The sequence below is a fragment of the Nycticebus coucang genome, chromosome 12 (assembly GCF_027406575.1).
Source record: "Nycticebus coucang isolate mNycCou1 chromosome 12, mNycCou1.pri, whole genome shotgun sequence".
Taxonomy (NCBI): domain Eukaryota; kingdom Metazoa; phylum Chordata; class Mammalia; order Primates; family Lorisidae; genus Nycticebus; species Nycticebus coucang.
In genome coordinates, this window is record NC_069791.1 from 74,299,246 (window position 1) to 74,320,168 (window position 20,923).

General features: G+C 53.4%; 1 protein-coding gene across 3 annotated transcripts; it reads left to right on the forward strand.

Annotated features, from left to right (window-relative positions):
- The first annotated feature begins 4,895 nt into the window (after positions 1-4,895).
- LAT2 (linker for activation of T cells family member 2) lies at positions 4,896-20,840 on the forward strand. 3 transcript variants are annotated; one of them, XM_053557075.1, is made up of 13 exons: positions 4,896-5,510; positions 10,885-11,004; positions 11,447-11,486; positions 13,409-13,452; positions 13,625-13,685; positions 13,885-13,922; positions 14,206-14,241; positions 14,330-14,360; positions 14,817-14,872; positions 15,926-15,988; positions 16,286-16,357; positions 16,624-16,721; positions 18,617-20,840. In XM_053557075.1, the coding sequence occupies exons 2-12, from the start codon at positions 10,914-10,916 to the stop codon at positions 16,719-16,721; spliced, it is 630 nt and encodes a 209-aa protein (XP_053413050.1). In that variant the 5' UTR covers positions 4,896-5,510; positions 10,885-10,913; the 3' UTR covers positions 18,617-20,840. The 3 variants fall into 3 exon arrangements, with proteins under 3 accessions (XP_053413050.1, XP_053413048.1, XP_053413049.1); XM_053557073.1 differs by having other exon boundaries at positions 4,900-5,510; positions 16,624-16,739; positions 18,617-20,836; XM_053557074.1 differs by lacking the exon at positions 4,896-5,510 and adding an exon at positions 5,567-5,901 and having other exon boundaries at positions 16,624-16,739.
- Positions 20,841-20,923: the final 83 nt, after the last annotated feature.

Genomic DNA, 20,923 nt, shown 5'->3' on the forward strand with positions numbered 1-20,923 from the left:
GTTGGAGGTTGCTGTGAGCTGTGATGGTATAGTACTCTACCGAGGGTGACATAATGAGACTCTGTCTCAAAAAAAAAAAAGAAAAAAAAAGAATATGCTCATCAGATAAAAGCATACAGTGAAAAATCAAGTTATGGCTCAGCGCCTGTGGCTCAAGAGGTAAGGCGCCAGCCACATACACCTGAGCTGGTGGGTTCAAATTCAGCCTGGGGCCCGCCAAACAACGACAGCTGCAACCAAAAAATAGCCAGGCGTTGTGGTGGGCGCCTATAGTCCCAGCTACTTGGGAGGCTGAGGCAAGAGAATCGCTTAAGCCCAGGAGTTGGAGGTTGCTGTGAGCTATGATGCCACAGCACTCTACCCAGGGTGGCAGCTTGAGGCTCTGTCTCAAAAAAAAGAAAAAAGAAAAATCAAGTTATAAACTGAAAAAAGATCAAGGATATATGTAGAGTTCCTACAAATCAGTAAGAAGAAAGCAATGCAGTAGAAATCAAAGCAGTATCTTAGGTATTTTATCAGAGATGAAATATGGCCCAAAAAACAATGCCTGGCCTCCTTAGTGATCAAGGAATTGCAAATTAAGGCTTCAAGGAAACGAAATGCTGTTTTACATCTATTGAAACAGCAAAAAGTCTGTCAAGCCTATTGCTGGCACGTTTGTGGGCCTCTTACACATTACACGTGAGTGTATAAACCGGTACAGCCACTTTGGAAATGAACATGGTAACTGAATGTTTCATACCCTACAATCCAGAGGTTCCCCTCTCAGCTATGTGCCCAAGAGAAATAATATTCAGAGCAGCAAAAACATAAAACCAATCTGATGTTCATTTGATCGTAGTGGAGGGGAACCTATTCAGGTACCAGGCTGTAGTATACAGAATAAAGGAATGTCCCACACAACACCGAGTGGATCATAACAACATCAGGAGGTGGGAAATAAACCCCAGGTGCTTACACCATGGTGCATTCTTCATATGTAAAATTAAATGCTTTCTAAATATACATATATGACCCCCCAAAAAAGATAGCAATTACTTAGGTGGAAGGAGGCAGAAAAGATGGGAGAATACTCTAGATTCCACCGGGTAATGGGTTCATGAGGTACATTTTTTTACTCAAGAAAACTAACAGCGGTGCATCTTACAAGAGTACATGTGAAACTTAGTAAATGTAAAATATAAATGTCTTAACACAATAACTAAGAAAATGCCAGGAAGGCTATATTAACCAGTGTGATGAAAATGTGTCAAACTGAGGGCGGCGCCTGTGGCTCAGTGAGCAGGGCGCCAGCCCCATATACCGAGGGTGGCGGGTTCAAACCCAGCCCCGGCCAAACTGCAACAAAAAAATATAGCCGGGTGTTGTGGCGGGCGCCTGTAGTCCCAGCTACTCAGGAGGCTGAGGCAGGAGAATCGCCTAAGCCCAGGAGTTGGAGGTTGCTGTGAGCTGTATGACGCCACGGTACTCTACGGAGGGCAATGAAGTGAAACTCTGTCTCTACAAAAAAAAAAAAAAAAAGAAAATGTGTCAAACTGTTTATAAAACCAATGTATGGTGCCCCATGATCACATTAATGTACACAGCTATGATTTAATATTAATTAAAAAATTACTTGTATCATTTTAATAAAAATGAAATGAAGTCTCAATAATTATAAAAAAAAAAAAAATAGGGCAGCGCCTGTGGCTCAGTCGGTAGGACGCCGGCCCCATATACCGAGGGTGGTGGGTTCAAACCTGGCCCCCGCCGAACTGCAACCAAAAAAAAAGAAATAGAAAAGAAAACTAACAGCTTTCATCAGGCTTTAAGGCATGTATGACCCTGGAAGTTTCTCAGCCTTAGAATTGTTTGGGATTTTTTTGCAGGTTTTTTTTGGCTAGGCCCAAGTTTGAACCCACCACCGCAAGTATATGGGGCCAGCGCCTACTCCGAACCACAGGTGCTGCCCCGGGATTTTTTTTTTTTTTTAGGTAGAGACAGAGTTTCACTTTTTTACTGCCCTGGGTAGAGTGCCATGGCGTCACACGGCTCACAGCAACCTCCAGCTCTTGGGCTTACGTGATTCTCTTGCCTCAGCCTCCTGAGCAGCTGGACTACAGGCGCCCGCCACAACGCCCAGCTATTTTTTTGTTGTTGTTGCAGTTTGGCCGGGGCTGGGTTTGAACCCACCACCCTCGGTATACGGGGCCAGTGCCCTAGTCACTGAGCCACAGGCGCCGCCCCGAGATTTTTTTTTTACAGATAGGTCTGTCTTTGTTTCCCAGGCTGGAGCACAGTGGGACAAAAACAGCTCACTGCAGCTTCCAACTCCTGGGCTTAAGCCATCCTCCTGCCTCAGCCTCCTGAGTAGCTGGGACTACAAGTGTGAGCCACCATCCCTGGCTAAGTTTTCTATTTTTTATAGAGGGGGTTCTGAATATATATATTTTTTTTGTAGAGACAGAGTCTCACTTTATCGCCCTCGGTAGAGTGCCATGGCATCACACAGCTCACAGCAACCTCCAACTCCTGGGCTGAAGCGATTCTCTTGCCTTAGCCTCCCGAGTAGCTGGGACTACAGGCGCCTGCCACAACCCCCAGCTATTTTTTGGTTTGCAGTTCAGCCCGGGCCGGGTTTGAACCCTCCACCCTCGGTATATGGGGCCGGCACCTTACCGACTGAGCCACAGGCACCGCCCTGGGGTTCTGAATATTTAAGCAAGGCTTAAACCCCTGGCTTCAAGGGATTCTCCTACCTTGACCTCCCAAAGTGCTGGGATTATGGCCCCCAGAATTGTTTAGAGTTAGAGCTTCTGGCATTGCTATCTAGGTATCTTGCTTCTCTAACAAATGTGCATAAAACAGTCACTCAAGCTGTGAACTGAAAAACCCTATTTGGGGTGATGAACACATTTTAGAAATAGTGGCGATGGTTGCACAACATTGTAATTAATGCCACTGAATGCATACTTTAAAGTGATTTGAGTGGTGAATCTTATGTTAAACTGTGCATGTTTTATTACAATTTTAAAAAATTATACCAAAAACCACTGAGTTACTAAAAAAAAAAAAGAGAAACCAAAAAACCTAAGTACCCTCAAATTTATACAACTGGACATGAACTATCCAGTTTCGTTTTGTTTTTTTGTAGAGACAGAGTCTCACTTTATCACCCTTGGTAGAATGCTGTGGCATCACACAGATCATAGCACCTTCCAGTTCCTGGGCTTAGGCAATTCTCTTGCCTCAGCCTCCCAAGTAGCTGGGACTACATGCGCCCACCACAACGCCCAGCTATTTTTTTTGTTGCAGTTCTGCCAGAGTCGGGTTTGAACCCACCACCCTCAGTATATGGGGCCGGTGCCCTACTCACTGAGCCACAGGCGCCGCCCCCAGTTTTTTTGGGTTTTTTTGCAGTGTCTGGCAGGGGCTGGGTTTAAACCCACCACCTCCGGCATATGGGGCCAGCGCCCTACTCCTTTGAGCCACAGGTGCCACCCAAACTATCCAGGTTTTTAAAGCTTATCTTCTAATTCACAGCTGAATGGTGGATGAGGCTTTGAGAATATGCAAATTGACCAGACAAGGGTAGATCCTGCTTCCACTCAGGTCCAGCCACCAAGGGTCCTTGGGTTGACAGCCCCCTTGTTTGGGGCTGGAAAAACAGACCAGAGAGAGTCCAAGCTGCTCTGTGGCCAGAGGTCACCTGTCGCCAGACCTCCCTGTGTGCACAGGCCCGCAGAGGAGGCAGGGAGCATAGAGCAGAGCAGGTGACCCCTCCAGGGAGGAAGGGAAACCCATACCAAACAAGGGGTCCTGGTGAGTCCACACTGCATTTGGGGTCTGGGCTCAATCCACCTTCTCCTCTGTCTTTTGTTTTTTTTTTTTTTTGTAGAGACAGAGTCTCACTGTACCGCCCTCGGGTAGAGTGCCGTGGCGTCACATGGCTCACAGCAACCTCTAATTCTTGGGCTTACGCGATTCTCTTGCCTCAGCCTCCCGAGCAGCTGGGACTACAGGCGCCCGCCACAACACCCGGCTATTTTTTTGTTGCAGTTTGGCCGGGGCTGGGCTTGAACCCGCCACCCTCGGCATATGGGGCCGGCGCCCTACTCACTGAGCCACAGGCGCTGCCCTCTCCTCTGTCTTTTTACCTGTCACCATGGGATGGAAATGTGGCAACTCACTGTGCACCTCTGAACAAGTGTGCACACAGACCTGGGAGGTGGTAACCTTGGCTTCTGTCCCAGTTCCACCACAGGAGGCAAGGCATGCGCTGCCCTTCTTGTCCACGGGGTGGCAGCAGCGTGGTCCAGTCAGCTATCTGTGCTGCCACCTCGCCTGGCCCAGCAATGACTGAAAGAGAAACCCAGCCACAGGCCCAGAGGGGCTCCTGAGGAATCCCGGGCTAGGGCATGGGGTTCTGAAGTGCCAAACCGTGGTGTCTCTAGCAGGTAGGATGCCTCTGGTACTTCAATGGCCTTGAGCAAGTTGCTTAATAACTAAGAGCACAAGGCACTGCCCTTGACTTGCTGGGTGTGTGTGCAGTGGTCTCCTCAGTGGCCTCCTTACTCAGCTCTGTGGAGACTGGTGACACCCAAGGGCCAGGGCTGGGCACACGGGTGGCTCTGAGCACATGTGGCTGCCCTCCAAGCCTGTCCTCCTCTGCCTCGAGCCAGGAGCCTCGACTGTGAAGTGAGGATGACGGGACTCCCAGCAAGGGAAGAGCAGGACTGTCCTTCCTTCTCCTGACCTGCAGCTTGGTCCCCGTCCTGCTGCCTTTGGTGCCCATGACCATCCGCTCTTCTGTCCATCTGTCATTTGTTCCATCCGTTCCACCCTTGCAAGCCCTGGCCATGCATCCCTCTGTCCCTGCGCACACAGTCCCGTGTTCTCCCGTGTTCTTCTGTCTGTCTTATCCTCTGGGACACCCTGAGTCTCTGTCTCCTGCTCCCTCCCTCTGTGCGAGTCTCTGAGAGGCTGTGTCTCTCTGTGTCTGCCCGTCCCTCTCCGTCTCTGTGCCACCGTGTCTTTCAGTGTGGCATGTGTATCTGTGTCACTGTTGTTCTTGTCCTCTCCTGGCCGGTACCTCCCTTTCTCTGTGTCTTTCTGCCTCTCTGCCCTGGGCTCGCTTCCTCTGTGTGTTCTCAGTGGGGTGTGCATTTCTGCACGTGTGTGTCTGACCTTCCTGCTCTCTCTGCCCTGTGCCTGCGTGAGCGCCCCAGTTTCATTCTTTTTCCTTGTCCCATGGTGCGTGTCTCTCTTCCTCTTGGTGTCACTTTCTGTGTTTACGTGTGTGTGTCCACGTCTTCCTGTTCTCTCTCTGCTTGTTTCTCTCTGACTCTCTCTTCCCCCACCCCCCGCCCCATCTGTTTGTAGCTGCGTCTGTCCGGCACAGCAGCGGATGTGAGGGTGATTCAGGGCTGACAGGAAGCCTGCCACCCTGCCTGCTGCCCGCTAGTGTGTGTGGCATTGGCATCAGCTTGGGCAGGTTTGTGGACTCAGGATGAGAAGCCCTTGACCTTCAGGTAAGCCTTACCCAGGAGCACCTGGTGCCTGGCCCAAGGTAGGGTCCTGAGGCTGCCCCCACCCCCCCACAGGATGGCCCCCCAACAGGAGTGGGAGAAGGCCAAGATGCCTGGTGCCTCCTCCTTCAGCCCCACTCCTGCCTGGTGCGCTGGCCCTGCGGCACTCGGGGGGAAGCCTATTTCTGGAGCTCCGGTCTCTCCTACCCTCACATCCCCCAGCCCCACCTGAGCAGCCCTAGGAAGCCTCAGGGTGATCCTGTCATTGTCATTGTCACTGACAGAGACTGGCAAATAACTGCTAGAGCCCAGAAAAGCAGCAGGCCATGAGCCTCAGTTTCTTTACCTGCAAAATGGACCTGTAACACCCCTTCCACAGGGCTATGGGAAGAAGGTGAGACTCCATAGGTGGTGTTCCCAGGTCCTGCCCCAGGAGGGCTGGAGGGGGAGCTGCTCTCCTGTCCACTCCCACCCAGCCTCTGGCCACCCTACCACTCTGCCAGGCATCTGAGGGGCCAACTGCTACAGGCTCTGGGGACTTCTTGTGCCTGGCTCTATTAACAGGTGGCTCTGGTTGGCCAGGCCCCCAGCCACCCTGCCTTCCTCACCGGAATCACTGCCTGGGCCTCCCTGTCTCTCCTCTCCCTCTGGCTACCTGGGCACAAAGAGCCCCCTTGAAGAGGCCCCTCAGCCAGCCTCTGAGCAGTGGGCTAGGCATGGTAGTTCATGCCTGTAATCCCAGCACTCTGGGTGGATCACCTGAGCTCAGGAGTTTAAGACCAACCGGAGCAAGAGAAAGACGCTATCTCTACTAAAAATAGAAAAACTAGCCAGGCATTGTGGTGGGCGCCTATAGTCCCAGCTACTTGGGAGGCTTAGGGAAGAGGAGTGCTCAGGCTCAAGAGTTTGAGGTTGCTGTGAGTTATGACGCCACGGTACTCTACCTAGGGTGAGAGAGTGAGATTCTGCCTTTAAAAAAGAAAAGAAAAGCCCAGAACAGAGCCCAGTGGACAAAGCTTCCAGCTAGCATGCCACCTCACTTAACCTCAAAGCCCTGTCTGCCTACACCCCACTGGGCCACAGCATGGGCAAGGCTGGAGGATTGCACAAGATGGTCTCCCAGGGCCCATCCGGGCAGCAGGCTCTGAGGCTGCGGCACACCCAGCCTGGCCTGGAGCTTCCCCGAAGCCTGCTCTTTGCAAACCTCGTTCATATGAAAACTGCCCACTTCCCTTTGTGCTATTTTGGCCTGAGAACAGTGGCCTGCAGCAGCCACCCCACCCTCCTCACCCAGCCCTACCAGCCCCCTGGGGGCCTCTGGGGAACACCGACACCTTTCCTCAGGGGGCCCAGCTCCTCCTTCCCCCTTACCCCACCTGCTTTCAGAACCCAGGCAGGACTGGGAGGCAGGCACGTGTTTATTAAATTTCAGTCTCTCCTTCTTTAGAATTATTTTATAAGGCACACGGATGGCTCATGCCTGTAATCCTAGCATGCTGGGAGGCCCAGGTGGGTGGATTGTTTGAACTCAGGAGTTTTGAGACCAGCCTGACCAAGAGTGAGACCTTGTCTATACTAAAAATAGAAAAAACACTAGCTGGGCATTGTGGCAGGTGCCTGCAGTCCTGGCTACTTGGGAGGCTAAGGCAAGAGGATGGCTTGAGCCCAAGAATTTGAGGTTGATGTGAGCTATAACGCCATGGCACTCTACCCAGGGCAACAGAATTAGACTCTGTCTCAAAAAAAAAGGAACAATTTCATGATTTTTTCAATTTAATGCAAAAACGGGTAAAGGAGTACTCAGCCAGCCTGAGTAGGAAGTCAGGCTCTCTGCCTCTCTTGTTGTGACCTAAGACCCCATATGCACCTTTCCAAGTTTTGCTTCCTTGGACGAGAGGGGTTGGGTTTGGAGTTCTCACAGCTGGGACATGGGACATGGGGTCCATCACAGAAGCGCCCACACATTGGCCCTGGTTCTCCTTCAGACCCCAGCCCCTCCTAGGTTCCCAGAACCTTGACACCATGGGAGTCTGTAGGAGGAGGCTCAGGTCTCTGTGTGTCTGGGAGCAGCCAGGTGGGCAGGCTCCAGCCAAGTTCGCCACAGCGTTCACTCCAGGCTACCCAGCCAACCCTGGACAAAGCAGGCTACTTGCCATGCCTTCCTGCTGCTCAGGGCCTTAGGGACTCCAAGGGACAGAGGTCACGGTGGTCATGCCCAGCCATGGCCCAGCCCCCCGTGCTATATGCACCACCTCAAGAAGGGATGAGCGTCCAACAGACAGAGGACACAGCCCAGACCTATCCTCATACCCTGTGCAGGCTGGGGGAACTCCGGCATTCTGTCTGTCCCAGGACAGCAGGCTCTGGGAGGCAGGAGGGCTCTCTGAGTGTTAGAGCTCTCCCCTTCCCTTCCCGTGACCTGGACAGAGGCCCATCCACCCTGGGGAGTCTGAGGTGCCTGGGAAGGGCCTCGAATGCTAGGCCACGAGCTGGACTTGCTCTTGGGGTCTCAAGCAGACTCTGTAGTTGGCTGATGCTGGACCATGTTTTGGCTGTCACACCCATGCAAGTGTGTGACCTGCCCAGGTCTGTGAGTCTGTGCCCATATCTCTTTATTTTTTGAACTTTGCTTTCAACTGGCTTTCAATCGTCTTAGTTTGAAGTTTTGTTGTTTTTTATTTTCTTGTTTTTTTTTTTTCTTTTCTTCCTTTAGCAATTCTCTTGCCCTCAGCCTCCCAAGTACCTGGGACTACAGGTGCCCACCACAACACCCAGCTTTTTTTGGTAGAGACAGGGTCTCACTCTGGCTCACTCCAGCTAAGGCTGGTCTCGAACCTCTGAGCTCAGGGCAATCCACCTACCTCGGGCTCCCAGAGTGCTAGGATTACAGGTGTAAGCCATCACACCCAGCTGCCCATATCTCTTTAGAGAGTAGAGTCACTGTCCTGACCAAAGGACAAAGATGTCCAGGATCAGTAGAGGACAGACAGCCACAAATAAGACGCTCAGCAGGTTATTCTCCAGGATGCTGTGACTGTGATCTAGGCTGGGCCACTTAACACCCACTTGATTCCCATTTCATAGATGAGGAAACTGAGGCTCAGAGGCTCTCAGGCATAGGCAGGACTGGATCCTAGGAGTCTTCCCTCCAAGACCAGGTGCTCCAAGTTCACATGGCTTGAGATGGACTTGGGCCATAGAAGAAGGGTTTCGGGCTGGGAAGCAGGGAGATCCCATCCTGGGTGGTGGGCACTGAGCCAGAGTGAGGTCAGAGGATGGGAAGGGGAGAGCTGAGCTCTCCCAGGATAACATCCCTGGGTGACTATGGGTCATTTGGGTCACATAGTTTGGAAACTCACTTGTTTCCACTGACTCACTGCTTTTGGGGACAGACCTTAGGTTGTGCCCAGCATGGCACAGGGATCCTGTGTCACATTTACCAGATGACTCAGGAAGCTTGAAAGGTTCTGGGACTTGTCAAAGGTCACATGTCTAGTGAAGGGGCTGCAGGCCTCAGCAGGAGCCCTAGGTAGGGGTAGCAGCATAGAGCTCCCCTTCTGGAGTCCTTCCTATAGCAGCCCCCAGTCTTACCTTCCCAGCTGTGGCATGGAGGGGCTGTCCTTACTGCTGGCCAAGGGTGCCATGACTATCTGCCATAGGGCACGCTCCCCTCAGAGATACTGGTCACCCTCAACTGTGTTCCCGGCCATGGTGAGGAGTCTAAATCTCTCTCTTTCTCTTTTTTTTTTGTGCAGTTTTTGGTTGGGGCGGTGTTTGAACCCACCACCTCCGGCATATGGGGCCAGCGCCCTACTCCTTTGAGCCACAGGCACCGCCCCAGAGGCTAAATCTCTTTATAGTTGGAACTATTCTTTTTTTTTTTTTGAGACAGAATTTTGCTTTGTCACCCTCAGTAGGGTGTGCCCTGGTGTCATTGGTCACAGTAATCTCTCACTCTTGGGCTCAAGCAATTCTCTTGCCTCAGCTACCCAAGAAGCTGGGACTATATGCGCCCACCACAATGCCCAGCTATGTGTTTTTTTTTTTTTTTTTTTTTGTCGGGCCCAGGTTTGAACTCACCACCTCCAGTATGTGGGACTGGTGCCCTACTCCTTGAGCCACAGGTGCCACCCCCAGTTATGTTTTTTTACAGACTGGGTTTTGTTCCTGCACGGACTGGTCTCAAACCTGTGAGCTCAGGCAGTTCACCCACCTCAGCCTCCCAGTGCTAGGATTACAGGCATGAGCCACTGTGCCTGGCCAGTAGTTGCAACAATTCTTCTTGGAAGCCCACTCAGGGGGGTTGTTCTTCTGTTCACCAGGCCACGATGTGTGGCTGCATGTGGCTTCCCTGAGGCATGGCCATCACAGTGTGGCCCTGAGGAAGTTAGCCCAGTGCCAGTCAGGGGCTCAGGGCCCCCTCTCTCCAGATCAGCCTCTCCCCAGCCTGACTTGTCATTCCACTTCATGCCCTCAGGCCACCTCTTCTGAGGAGCCATCCCTGACTTCCCTCTTCTCAGCTCCCATGACAGGCAGGATCTAGGCTCACAGACAATATGGGGATGGGAATTCCATTCCCATGTTCCCCAAGAGGCAGAGAAGAGTCCTGAGATACTTTAAGTAGTCAGGGCTGCTGGGGGCTCCTGTGCAGGCAAGGGCCATGGATTCCCATGTCAGGGAGCCAAGATGTGTTTGCAGAAGGCCTGGGCCTAGAATCCATTCTTTTCCTTTTTTCTTTTCTTTTTTTTTTTTTGAGACAGAGTATCACTATGTCACCCTCGGTAGAGTACCATGGTGTCACAGCTCACAGCAACCTCAAACTCTTGGACTTAAGTGATTCTCTTGCTTCAGCCTCCCAAGTATCTGGGACTACAGGTGCCTGCCACAATGCCTGGCTATTTGTTGTTGTTATTGTTTAGCAGGCCCAGCAGGGTTCAAACCTGCCAGCCCCCATGTATGTGGCCAGCACCCTAACCACTGAGCTACAGGTGCCAAGCCCTAGAATCCTTTCTTTTCACTTAGCTGCTGGGAGCTCTCCAGTGTCAATAGGTTCACCTATTTACAAATGGGTAGTAATAGGGTGGTTGTCTAGATTAAGCAAGGTGTATGTAGGACTGTGCATGTGTGTGTGTGGTGCTGTCTCATGGGCCCCCCAAACCCTCCAGCACTTACCAAGAGTGATAATGCCCATTTGGGGTCCCTTCAGGGAACAGGGCTTATTTTTCCAGGCCCACCCGCGGAGCAGGGAAACAGTGGTATTGTGGCCTGGACTTGTCTGTGGACTGTCGGGGCACAGTGGGGTCAGGAGTGTGGGGTAAGATTCCTGGAGGGGTGGCCCCTACCCATGGGCACCCTCTATCCCCACCTCCCATTGCAGCCTTGCAGGAGGATTCACCAGGAGCAGACATGAGCGTAGGGACGGAGTTGCTGTGGCCTGGGGCAGCACTGCTGCTGCTGGGGGCCACGGCCGGCCTGTGTGTGCGCTGCTCCCGCCCAGGTAAGCGGTGCTGGGTGTGTGAGGGGAAGAAGGGAGTCATGCTGTATCCCTGAGACCCTCTCAGGCCAAGACCTGGCTGTGGTCAGAAGGGGCAGGTGGATAGGCCCTCTGAGGCAACCCACGAGGGCGCTGGTGGCCCCTCAACTGCCCCTGAAGACAATGGGTTTGGTTTATTGTGGGGCTTTGGTTTTGCTGGGCTAAGGTGGCATCCAGGGGCTGGCATTGCTCCAGACAGGGATGGGAGGCTGGGCTGCCTGCTGCCCACCTTTTCTAAGTTTTCTTTTAAAAAGGGGGAAACAAATACCCTTTCAGTATCAGGTGGCCCAGCCCCCAAGTCTTGCTGGAGGCCTGCAGATAGCATGGGGAGATAAGAAGAGAGAGAGCCTTAGGCCTCAGGTCTACCAGCTCCAGGACACTTGCTAATCCTGGCCTGTTCTTGCAGGTGCAAAGAGGTCGGAGAAAATCTATGAGCAGAGAAGTCTGTGAGTTGCTGCAGTGTCCTGGTGTATTCCTGAGGGCATTCCCAGTACCCTGTCCCTCACTCTTTCACTCATGCCTCCTCACGCCAGGGTCTGGCAGGTCCCCAGAAGTTGGAAAGGGAGACAAGGGGCCCCAGGAGGCTGTCTAAGCCCTGCCACAAACTGGGTCAAGGAGGGATCAGAGAGGTGGGGACATCTGGGCTGTGAGGCCAGCCAGGCTCCAGCTTGCTCAGGAACCCCTCCAGAGGTCCAGGCACCTGTGACCCCCGCCTCCCTCTGACCCCAGCCCTGCCAGTGGGGGATACAGAGATCCTGGCACAAAGTGAAATGTGAGCCTTGTCCAAGGTTCCCTGGAGATGCTGAGGGAGCTCAGGAGAGGCTGTGAGTGTGTCCCTTGCGGGATCAGGGAAGCCTGTGAGAAAGACTGGGAGGGTCAGTGCACTGCACACTGCAGACTAGGAGTTGGGTCTGAAGCCCAGCAACAACCTTGGGCACAATGGCAGAGGTCGTTGGTGCCCTTTGATTAAGAGAATGAATGATTGTGTGCCCAGGAGGCCTCTGAGACCAGCTGCACATGTACATACCCCTGGAACACACTTGTCATAGATGCAGCCTGGAACTCGTGCGCACCCTAGGCAGTCAGGCACATACAAAGTCACATACACACACTTCCTCATTTCCTTTTGCAACTGAAAAACCACAGTGACATTTGAAAACAGAATCTTCCCATCCCTGCCCTCCCAGGGCCAGGGCTGGACCTTTCAGGGGAGTTTTCTTTCTTTGGCCAGTTGGCCTCCTGGACTGCCTGCCTACAACCTCCCCAGCTCCCCTATGGCCCTGCCTCCTGAGCGACCCCCACACCCCCACACTCCCTCAGTCCCTGCCCACCAGGGCCCCTGATTAATCTTAGAGGCCTAGACAGGGTCAGAATTAAATGTCCCCGTGTAGGAGGTAGAACATGAACCTTAGATGTTCCCCTCTCTGGAACACCATTTCCTGCCTCTCAGGAAATTGTGATTGGGCTCCATCCCTTCAGCCTACATGAAGCAACTGTTGTGTGTACCAGGAAACCAAGTCTGACTCTCTCCTGCAGATTTAGGGTGTCCCTCCTTAATCAGGTCACCTGAACCCCTACTCCCCCAGGAGCTCCTCAGAGGCTGGGCCAGGTATCCATTTTAGCCTAGAAGAGGAGCCAAAAAAACTACCTTAATGATTACCTAATCAGCTCCCTCATCTGTAATGGTGGCCTCTATTCTCCGGGTGTCAGCTGGAGCTCCAGCCCTTATCTCATTCCAAGCGGCAAGAAGAGATAAGGACAATTGGCAGTACCCGCCTTTAAAGAGATTTCTCATAAATATCAACAATTTGGGCTTGCATCTCACTGGCCAGAGCTAAATCCCATGGCCACACTTAGGTACAAGGAAGGATAGGAATATAGCACTCTCGAGGAATGGCAAACTTTCCCTGGAGGTAGCAGGCAGGGAGCAACTCCTTTGTCACTCCTAGCTGAAATCATTTGCCCCAAGTCACTGCTGGGTCCCTGAGACTCTGCCCTCAGGACGCAGAATCTCAGGGCCACTTCTCCAGCGTTGCCTGTAGAACCCCCATCGACTATCCCTGCGGGGTGGGGATCCCCTCAGTGGGAGAGACATGGACCAGTTGGGGCCATGCGGGATGGATCTGGCTGCAATTGAGCTCTAGCCCATGGCCCCGTGTGAAGGGTGGGCACCCAGCAGGGAGTGTCCAGGAAATGGGGGCGTCAGGGGGCCTGTGAGTCTGAGGCCTAGAGGGGTAGCTCCTCCTCGGTATGGCCCTGGTCAGCCCCTGCTCTCTTGTTCCTCACCCCATCTGTCCATTTCTCCTCCCCTGTGTCCCCAGGGCTGTGGGAGGCCAGGCCCTGGCTCAGCACAGCCCTGTGTTCCCAGGCAGGAGAGTCGGCGGAGCTTTGCAGTGGCCCAGACCTATTCCTGTGAGTCCCGGAGGGCTTGGGGTGGAGATGGGGGTGGGGTGTCCTGTCAAGGTCCCTTCTTTCCCTACCACCTTGAGACTATGGCCAGGCCTGATCCGAGGGGAAGGGGAAAGGGGGATCGGCTGGCAGGGCTGTGCTAGGGACCCAGCTGATATCCTCTTGCCCTTTGCAGTGGTTGGACAGCCATGGTCAGGGCCTCTGGTGGACACAATCTCTGACGTGGGACCCATGAGGTAGGACTGAGCTCCCTGCCTTGGGCCCCAAGGGGATCATAGACCTACAGAGAGTGATGAAAAGGAGGGCCCCAGGGTCCCTGCCTGGCTGAGGCCAGGCCAACACCTCACTCTCTTCCCGAGACTCCAGGGGCTGGAGGATGTGTGGCCTGGACTTTCAGAGCCCCTCTTCCAGTCCCTACCTACCCTATCCCTGCAGGAAGGACAAGCTGCTGGAGTTCTCCCCCAGCTTGGAGGGTGAGTGACACTGGCCAGTCAGGGGCAGGCCCAGCTGAGGTGGGGCTTAGGTGTACAGGTAGGACAGGTGCTGTCTAGGGGGGCCTATCGGGTTAGGGGAGACCCAGAAGCGGGGCTGGGTGAGTTCATAAGATTGACCTGGTGGGGAAACACAGAGGGGACAGGGAGCATGTGCAAAGTTAGGGATGGTGGAAACACCTGGGCCGGCCCTTAGGCTGCCAGAGCCCAGGTGGGTGGGAGGCAGGGCCCAGGAGAGGAAGAGTGAGCCTGGCCTTTCTTGCAGATCCTACATCCCCCAGGTACCAGAACTTCAGCAAAGGTTGGTGGGCTCCTGGGGGGTGGGTGCTGCAGTGGGGGCCCACACCCCAGGAGCTCAGGCCCAATTCTTGCCTTGCCTTGCCTTGCAGGAAGCAGACACGGATTGAATGCAGCCTACATGTGAGGGGGCCTCCTCCCTGCCCTGGCCCTCCCCTCCCCACCTGACTTCAGATACTTCCTGGTCTAGCAACCACTGTCAGAGGCAGTGGTGCTAGAGCACAGCCTCTCAGGTCCCCGTGCTGGGGCAGAGGTTGTCGGGGTGGGTAAGACTCATCCTGCATCACCCAGTCAAAGACAAACTGCAGAAATGCCCAGATCCTTAAGGGAGGTCACCTCATGGCCCAGGGGACTGGCCTGAGGTCATACAGCAAGGTGGCTAGAGCAAGGCTACCCTCTCCAGCCTCCAGTGGCTCAGGAACCCAGAGAAGTGTGGGTGGGTGGATCTGAGGGGTGATGCTGACAGAGACCCCACAGGCCTCTAGGAGAGTGATGGCTGGAGCAGCCCTAGCCTCACTGTCCCCCTAAGGGGCCCCCACCTTGGCCTACAACCTGTGCTGCGTGTGTTCTCTTGGGCAGAGACCCCATTGCTGGGGACTACTGCAGCTGGGAGCAGTTCCCAGAGGCCTCAGAAGGTGAGACCGGTGGGGATAGGAGGAAATGACACGGGAGCTTGAGTGCAGGGCCATGCTCTGGACAGGGCAGAAGGCTAGACAAGACACAGAGGGTACAGCTGGGCCTGGGTTTGGGTTGAGATTTGGTTGGCAAGTGGAGGGAGGCTGAGGCTGGCACTGTTGGTAGGAGCCAAGGAGAGCAGGGTGGAATGGGACGTGTGGGTGCAGGGTTGGCCACAGGAGAAGAAACCAGAAGGGCAGCTGGGAGTGGGGGGAGGCCAGGCATATCCTGCTGGGCTGGCCCTGGTAGGGGGCAGCTTTCCTAATGGGTGCTAAGTTCTGTGGGCTGAGGATGCTCAAACACCTTTGCTTCATAGAAAGAGAAACTGAGGGCTGAGGGTGGGCAGTGTCTGCTGAGAGGAGCACAGGCCTGGTCTGAGTCCAGCTCCCTCAACTGGCTCCTGCCAGGGCCATGCTGGGGCAGGTATTGGGTGGTCCTCTCCCACCATAGTCACTTCTAAACCGGGGTCTCATTTCTTGGAGTCCCTTTGTCACAGATGGGCCATTGGGTATAGGCAGCAGCCAGAGCTCATCTTCCAGGGAGTGATGGGGTGCCAGGCTCTGAGGGGCCACACGAGGCCTGGGTCCCTGAACAGAGTACTCCACAGCCTGCCCACCTCATCTGGAGGCGCCCAGACCCCTCCTGGCAGCATCTTCTGCTCCCGATGCTTCATCTCTATTCCCCAATAGAGATGAACCTCTGAGGCTGCCACTTGCCTTCCACCCTCCAGATGCCCATTGTGGGCCTGAATTACAGCCCCTTTTCCTATAGCCTCCTCCCCAGTGCGAATGCACATGGGACCGCCCTCAGCAGAGGAGGAGCCTGGGAGCAGGGGCCAGGCCAGACCTATTAGGAAGTTTATCTGGCAGGATCAAGGCTCTGGGGGACCCTGAAGGCTGGGGCTTGGTGGACCATTCATCTGCAAATAGAGGGCAGGACAGAAGAGTGAGGGTGAGCTGGGTTGTCCTGTGGGGCCCACCCACAACCTGTACCCACTCCTCTGTCCCTGGCAGACAACGATGATGCCAATTCCTATGAGAACGTGCTCATCTGCAAGCCCAGAACCCCAGGACCAGGTGAGGTTGCCTTGCCCTAGGAAAGCAGGTGGGGAGAGGCGGGACTCCTCAGTCAGATCCGCTGCTCAAAGCCCAAGGGTTCTCCAATATCTTCTATCTCTGGTGCCTTTGGGTAGAGTATTGCTGATGGGGAGGAGGCCCCATCAGCTCCTGGTGACCCAGTGGGAGTGAGCTGAGGGGGCCTTGCAGCTGCCCAGCACGAGGGTGGCTTTCATGGAGGGGCAGCCACAGTCCTTCCCTGGCCCTGAGGACTGGCAGGTGGCTGTCCCTCCTCCAGTCCCTGTGCTCTCCCTGCAGACACTGAGGAATCTGAAGATTATCAGAACTTGGCATCCATCCATCAGTGGCAGGAGTCCAGGAGGGCTGTGGGTATGTGGCCCTAGAGCTGGGCCTGCCGGGTGGTCCGCTTAAGTAGGCTCGTAGGGGCTAGCCTGGGATGGCTGGGCTGGGTGCGCTTCCATCCGGCCGGTTCAGCTGATCCTGCAATGGAGCCACCAGTGTGCCAGCAGCTGCAGAGGCCTCCTGCGGACGGCTCTGTGGAGTCTAGGGGTCTGAGCCCAGGGACTTGGCTGAGGGAACAGTGCAGGTGTGTCTGTGTAAACCACCCAACCACCATTCTGCCCACTGATTCACAGAGCAAGTCTGGAGCAAAGCACCGCCCTCCCCAGGAAGCCCAGATGAGGATGGAGATCCAGATTATGTGAACGGGGATGTGGAGGCCAGGGAAGCCTAGGTAAGGCCCTGAAGGAAGGTATAGCTCTCTCTTTCCTGCCACCTGGGGCCAGGGGGCGTGGGTCTCTCTAGGCTCCTGGGTACCCCATCCAAGGGGAGAGCAGAGGGTGCACCAGGGCCAGGGGTGGCAATAGTGGGGGCTGGGGCAGGAGCAGGGGCAGGGATGAGATCCCAATATGCTTTGAAGGCGGTATGGACGGGTGTGGGTGTGAAACCCTGGTGAGGGCTGCAAGTCTGCCTGAGTGACTTTCACTGTCATATGGAGATCTGGGAGGTATTGGTGAGCAAGTTTTACAGGCAAAGCTAGAAGTTTATTTTTGGACATGTTAAGTTTGAGATGACCACTCAGGAGGGATAGGAAACAGGCAGGTAAATAACTGAGCCTGGACTCAGGAGAGAGGATCAGGTTCAAGACATAGCTTTAGACCCTGTCACTGCATAGAGGATCTAGAAGGACAATGAGTTGACAGTCACCAAGGGAGGGAGGGAGAGAAGAGGATGCAGCATGGACCCTGAGGTTCCCCCTGGCCGGAAGGGGGAAGCTGGAGAAGCACCAATCACAGGGCTCGAGGAGGGAATAGCACAGAGAAGTTGTGAAACAGAGCTGAGTGTTGGTGGACATCGGTGACAAGGGCAGTTTTTGTGACATGGTGGGGAGAAGGCCTGTGTGCAGACAGTGGTACAGACAAATCTTCAAGAAGTTCTACTTTAGGGGCGGCACCTGTGGCTCAGTGAGTAGGGCACCGGTCCCATATACTGAGGGTGGTGGGTTCGAACCTGGCCCTGGCCAAACTGCCACAACAAAAACAGCCGGGTGTTGTGGTGGGTACCTGTAGTCCCAGCTACTTAGGAGGCTGAGGCAAGAGAATCGCCTAAGCCCAAGATCTGGAGGTTGATGTGACCTGTGATGCCAAGGCACTCTACTGAGGGTGACAAAGTAAGACTATCTCTAAAAAAAGAAAAAGAAAGAAAAAAGAAGTTCCACTTCAGCCAGAAGAGGTGGCTCACACCTATAATCCCAGCACTCTAGGAGGCCAAGGCAGGTAGATCACTTGAGCTCAGGAATTGGGAGACCAGCCTGAGCAAGAGTGAGATCCCATCCCTACCAAAGATAGAAATATTAGCCAGGGATTGTGGTGGGTGCCTGCAGTCCCAGCTCCTTGGGAGGCTGAGGCAAGGGGATCATCTGAGCCCAAGAGTTTAAGGTGGTTGTGAGCTATGATACCACAGCACTCTACCCAGGGTGACAGAGTGAGACTCTGTTTCAAATAAATAAATAGAAGTTCTACTTTAAAGAGGAGCAGAGGAACTGGGGCAGGAGCTAGGGGATTGCAAAGGTTTTTAGAAAGAAATATAGTACGTCATGAGTTGGCCGAAAAGCTACAGTGAGTTTTGGGCAGGGCAGTGGCTGATGAGACCTATCTAGCCAAATGCTATCCTTCCAGAGGAGGTGTGGACACTGCAGCCTTGCCTTCAATGTGTGATGACTAAAAGGCGGGGGTGACCCCAATGGCTGGGGTCACGTGAGGAAGGTAGTTGTCTCAGGGCCTGATGCAACTGGATAGACCCTTCCCATGCATCAGGGAAAGGACAGATCTGGAAGTGTCTGCCACAGCCCTATCTGGCCGCTCTGCAGAGGGAGTCCCTGCACTGAGGGCAGGTGGTTATGATAGCCAAGCCTTGGTCAGGATCAGGATTTCAAACTCTAAGTGGAAGAGCCTGGAATAAGGAACCCAGCTGAGGCTGCTGGGGGAGGGAGTGCATTTTGCTCTTGGCTGGGAGGCAAGAGGGCTGCTGAGTGCTGACCCCAAACGAGCCACTCTGGTTCCAAGGGGACAAGATAGAGGCCACAGCACATTTTTACATTAAATAAACTCTTTTCCTTTCCATTGAAAGAGCCAAGGCAAGGAGCCTAGAGGACCACCATGCTCACGGAACTGTTGGTCACCTTCCAAGGATCATTTTCCACAGCTGCTCAACTTTGAGGCTCCTGCCATGGCTATTCTTGGGACACCACCCCCTCCTGAGGACCACCCATCTATGGGGGTGCAACCTGGGGAAGGATAGTTACTTGTAGAATTGCCAAAAATACAGCCCACCACTGTCCCTGAGGCCCCAACCCAGGCTCTCTTGGGACAGGGTGAGCTCTTGCTTTGGTGGGGTGCCTAGGATTTAGGGCAAGCTGTAGCCCTGTTCCCTGTATCTCAAACATGTGCAACACTGATAGTTTTGTCCTTTTTGCTTTGGATTTGAATCCCAAGTTGTTAGGATTTTTAATGACTGATAATCTTGTACAGTTAATTTATATAGGTAGTCATATTTAATATTCTGAATTTCAGGGTAGACTTAAGCATTACAGGTAGTTACCTAACACCCCGGTTAGGCAGAATCCTGGGTCTCCCTCTGTCCCTTAGTGGAGACCTCCCCTTTCTTTAAGCCTCAGCCTGCTTGGGAAATAAAACTATATAGCCACCCATATGACCCATCTGTGGAAATGCTATCTGCTGTGCACAACAGTCTGGAGAAGTGGCAGTCAGAGAACAACCAAAGACCCCCCAACCAGGAGAGCAGCCCGCTCCCTGCCCGGAATCCTCCTCTGCCCCAGGCCCTGATCAGGCAGCAGCACAACCATCTCAAAGGAGGGGCAGGGACCCAGAGGGAGCTTCTGAGTTAGGACACAATGCCTCCTCCCACCGAAAGATCTCAATAAACCATTTTAATTAAGGGTAGCAATTCTCCTGGGTCTGCTTTCCCCCCTGCTTCAGGTAAAAAACTTTTTGAGGGAATGAAGATGAAACTTCTTATTGCACAGAAAGGGACCCTGAGGCCAGAGAGGAAGGTCCTGGGTACAGACCTCCTCCCAAGATGACATGATTTCTCCCATGAGAAATTAATGCCACATGTTAGAAAATTAGGGAAACACCTAGAGCCCAACTCTTGTTACTTCACACCCTAAAGTTCTGACCTCATAAGCTCAGAGACAAGAACCTCTACTGTGAGCTCCAGGCTGAGCAGAGGTGTGGGCAGGTGGGGGCATGCCAGCACTAGAGAGAAAACACAGGGGCAATCTTGCCTTTGCTGTCCCCAGTTGGGGGAACCAGATGGCTCTCTAGGCCCACTGTCCTTACCTGCAAATTGGGGGTATAACCATCCCTTTACCTAATGAGGATTATGAAGGTCCAGGTAACAACATTGAGAAGGTATATACTATGCTTTGTGGTTTACAAGGGCTTTAATAATTTTTTTTTGGAGACAGAGCCTCACTTTGTCACCCTCAGTAGAGTGCTGTGACGTCACAGCTCACAGCAACCTCCAGCTCTTGGGCTTAGGTGATTCTCTTGCCTCAGCCTCCAGAGTAGCTGGGACTATAGGCACCCACCACAACACCCAGCTAGTTTTTCTGTTGCAGTTTGGCCGGGGCCGGGTTTGAATCCACCACCCTTGGTATATGGGGCCGGCATCCTACTCACTGAGCCACAGGTGCTGCCCAGGGTTTTAATAATTTTAAATGTCTTTGTCTTAACTGAAAACTTAACTCAAAAAGCTGGTAACCCTAGAGACTTTTCTGTGTCTGAATAGTGTCCCTATTCAAACGTGGTCTGGGTGGGAGACTAATATCACTTGGAAAGGCCTGCCCAACTGCTCTGTGTTCAGATCAGGTCAGAGAGACATCTGGAACCCATGAAAGGGCTGGAGTGAATTTAAGAGGATGAGACAGGCAGGGGCAGCCACAGCCCTGTGGCCTTTCTTCTAGGAGTCCACTAGATACACGTTTAAGGCAAAGCTCTCCACCCAGGACCACCACTCACAGAAGTAGTCATCCCCACCCACTAAAGTTACCATCCTAAAACGATACCTGGGTATTGCTTCAGAAGAATCCAAGGAGGGTGGTAGCAAGAAATAAACATGGCCCTGTGTGGATAACTCTGTGCAAGTGGACAGTGCAAATTCACCACGTCACTCTCTTTACTCTTAGAAACAATTGAAATTTTTCATAATTAAAAAAATAGGAAAAAAAATAGTACCTTGAAAAAAACAAAAAAGCAATTCTAGGGGCCGGGCGCAGTGGCTCATGCCTGTAATCCCAGCACTCAGCACTCTGGGTAGATTACCAGAGCTCAGGAGTTCAAGACCATCTTGAGCAAGGGTGTGACCCCATCTCTAAAAAATAGCTGGGCAGTGGCAGGTGCTTGTAGTCCTAGC